Source organism: Agrilus planipennis, unplaced genomic scaffold (assembly GCF_000699045.2).
Source record: "Agrilus planipennis isolate EAB-ADULT unplaced genomic scaffold, Apla_2.0 scaffold19, whole genome shotgun sequence".
In the NCBI taxonomy this organism is placed as follows: Eukaryota; Metazoa; Arthropoda; class Insecta; order Coleoptera; family Buprestidae; genus Agrilus; species Agrilus planipennis.
Window position 1 is genome coordinate 1,241,564 of NW_020438954.1, and position 2,085 is coordinate 1,243,648.

The following is a 2,085-nucleotide window of genomic DNA, read 5'->3' on the forward strand; positions in this document are numbered from 1 at the left end:
GCACTTCTTGCTGTAGCTTCGTGTAATTCGGGAAATTACCGGAACTTTGTAATTCATTATGGCGCCGAAGAGACCGCACAAAATGTTAATTTTTGCGAAAAACCAGATGGTTCAAGAATTAAAAAGTGGCGTTAGTGTCTTTTTTTAATATAATTTAAAACATTTTTGTTGTTAGTTCAGATCTCACACCTCAATAAAACAAACGTTTCTTTTAATTAACAATTAGACAAATTAAGTTAATCTGACATCAACTTAAGTGTTATTCACACTTCAAAATTCGACTTAATTTAAAGCGACAGAAGTACACAAGCTTATAATCTTCCTATCTAGTAGATATGAAAAACAATTACCTTTCAAAAAAAATATTATTAGGAACGTTATATGAATTTTAATTGTGCAAACATAAACAAAAAATTTAACGAAAGAAGATAGGGGATTGTGATTATAAAATATCTCTTTATTAATTAAAGTTTCGTATTTACAATGAAAACTTTTTAATTGGGACACGTTTTTCCTTTTTGTTGTTTGAACCCAAAATTAATTAAGTACATAGATAAATTAACATTGAATGCTTAACTAAAATGAAAAACCAATTTTTGTTTAATTATAATCGGTTATACCCAAAGCGTTGTTGGTTATTAAGTATTTTCCACAAAATAAAGAGTAAGAATATCAGAAAGCTTTTTCAGCTATTATTTATTAAATAAAATTTGATACACAAAATACCTAAATAGCACCCGATTCTAAATTTTGAATTTTAAAATCCAAAGTCGTATATAGGTTTAAACCTAGGTTGATATTGTCTTCACCTAAAGTAAGGAAGATTCTTTTTTCATTTAATAGAATATGAACAAATTTTTGATGAAAATTTAGGCCTTTTACATACGCAAACGAATTTAGCTTAAATAAATCTAATTAACCAATTTTAATTTTTATGATAATAGAAGCGACATGTGTTTTGATGAAATGATTGAAGACAATTTGAATTTGCATGATATGAAAACGCTGCAGGATGTCGTAAGGTGACGTGTTCTGTTTTGACAAAAAAATATATTTTTGCGAATACNTTTACTGAGTACACACCTACCTTACCCCCACATTATTGCATCTTCTCACCATGTTAATGAATTGTTCCTCGTTACCAGACCTAGTAACAAGGTTGTAACTTATTGGCTGATACCTTTCCCACCATGGTCTATAAGCCTGATCGGTTACAATGACGTTTTCGCTTGGCGGAGATATCTGCGAACAGTGGCAAAAAAAATTACCATGAAAATAAAACAATAGACTAGAATTATTTTTAAAATCCCAAAAATTATATTCTTTTAATCTCAAAAGTAATGAATTCCCACAGGACTGGAATAAAGTCCAGTTTAGACTCGCTATAACTAAGACTTTAAAACCCCAAATGTTTAAAGTAGAAAGAGGAGACTGTGGTAAATATTAATTAAAAATTAAAAGGAATACTCACCCCTAATTACCACAAAAAACTTTATTTGAGCGGACACGTGTTTTGCCCACTTCATACGTGGGCATTATCAGTCTCGCGTTGATGAAGTGGTCGAAACACGTGTCCGCTTAAATAAAGCTTTTTGTGCTAATTAGGGGTGAGTATTTCTTTTAATTACACAAGAATCTTAAGGATAAAAAATACTCATGGGACTGGAATAAAAGCTTAGCTCAGTTCCCTACGTAGGGACGTTGCGAATGTAGGTAACTGAGCTAAGGAATCTTTTGGTAACCAAATAATGTTTAATTTCTTATCTTTTGCTTTCTATTTGTTATTTTACCTGGACTCCAGCATACCCTTTGGGTGCCAAAAACCTTTCACATTCGTCGGCAATGTCGTCCCATTTCCATTCAAAAAGATGCACAATGGTACTTCTACCCGCTTGCCAATGATTGTCCCATTGGGCGAGACTTGAAGAAATAAATACACACACTAATAAAACACAGGTGATGCCCTTCATATCGAGAGCTAAGCCGAAATAATTTTTTGATTAAAGTCGCGCCGGCTTATTTATATATTATTTCTTATCTAAATATATATAATTGTTCTTTCTATTTAATGATAAACTTTAATTA

The 2,085-nt window shown here is 31.3% G+C and overlaps 1 protein-coding gene across 1 annotated transcript in view; it reads right to left on the reverse strand.

Annotated features, from left to right (window-relative positions):
* LOC108744049 (alpha-amylase-like) overlaps positions 1–2,014 on the reverse strand; it is a 6,021-nt gene extending 4,007 nt beyond the window's left edge. Inside the window, exons 1-2 of the mRNA XM_018479648.2 lie at positions 1,791–2,014; positions 1,088–1,242 (exon numbers count right to left, since the gene is read on the reverse strand). Of these exons, the coding sequence (XP_018335150.1) occupies positions 1,088–1,242; positions 1,791–1,970 (335 nt within the window). The 5' untranslated portion in view covers positions 1,971–2,014. The remainder of the gene's footprint in view (positions 1–1,087; positions 1,243–1,790) is intronic.
* Between the last annotated feature and the right edge of the window lie 71 nt (positions 2,015–2,085).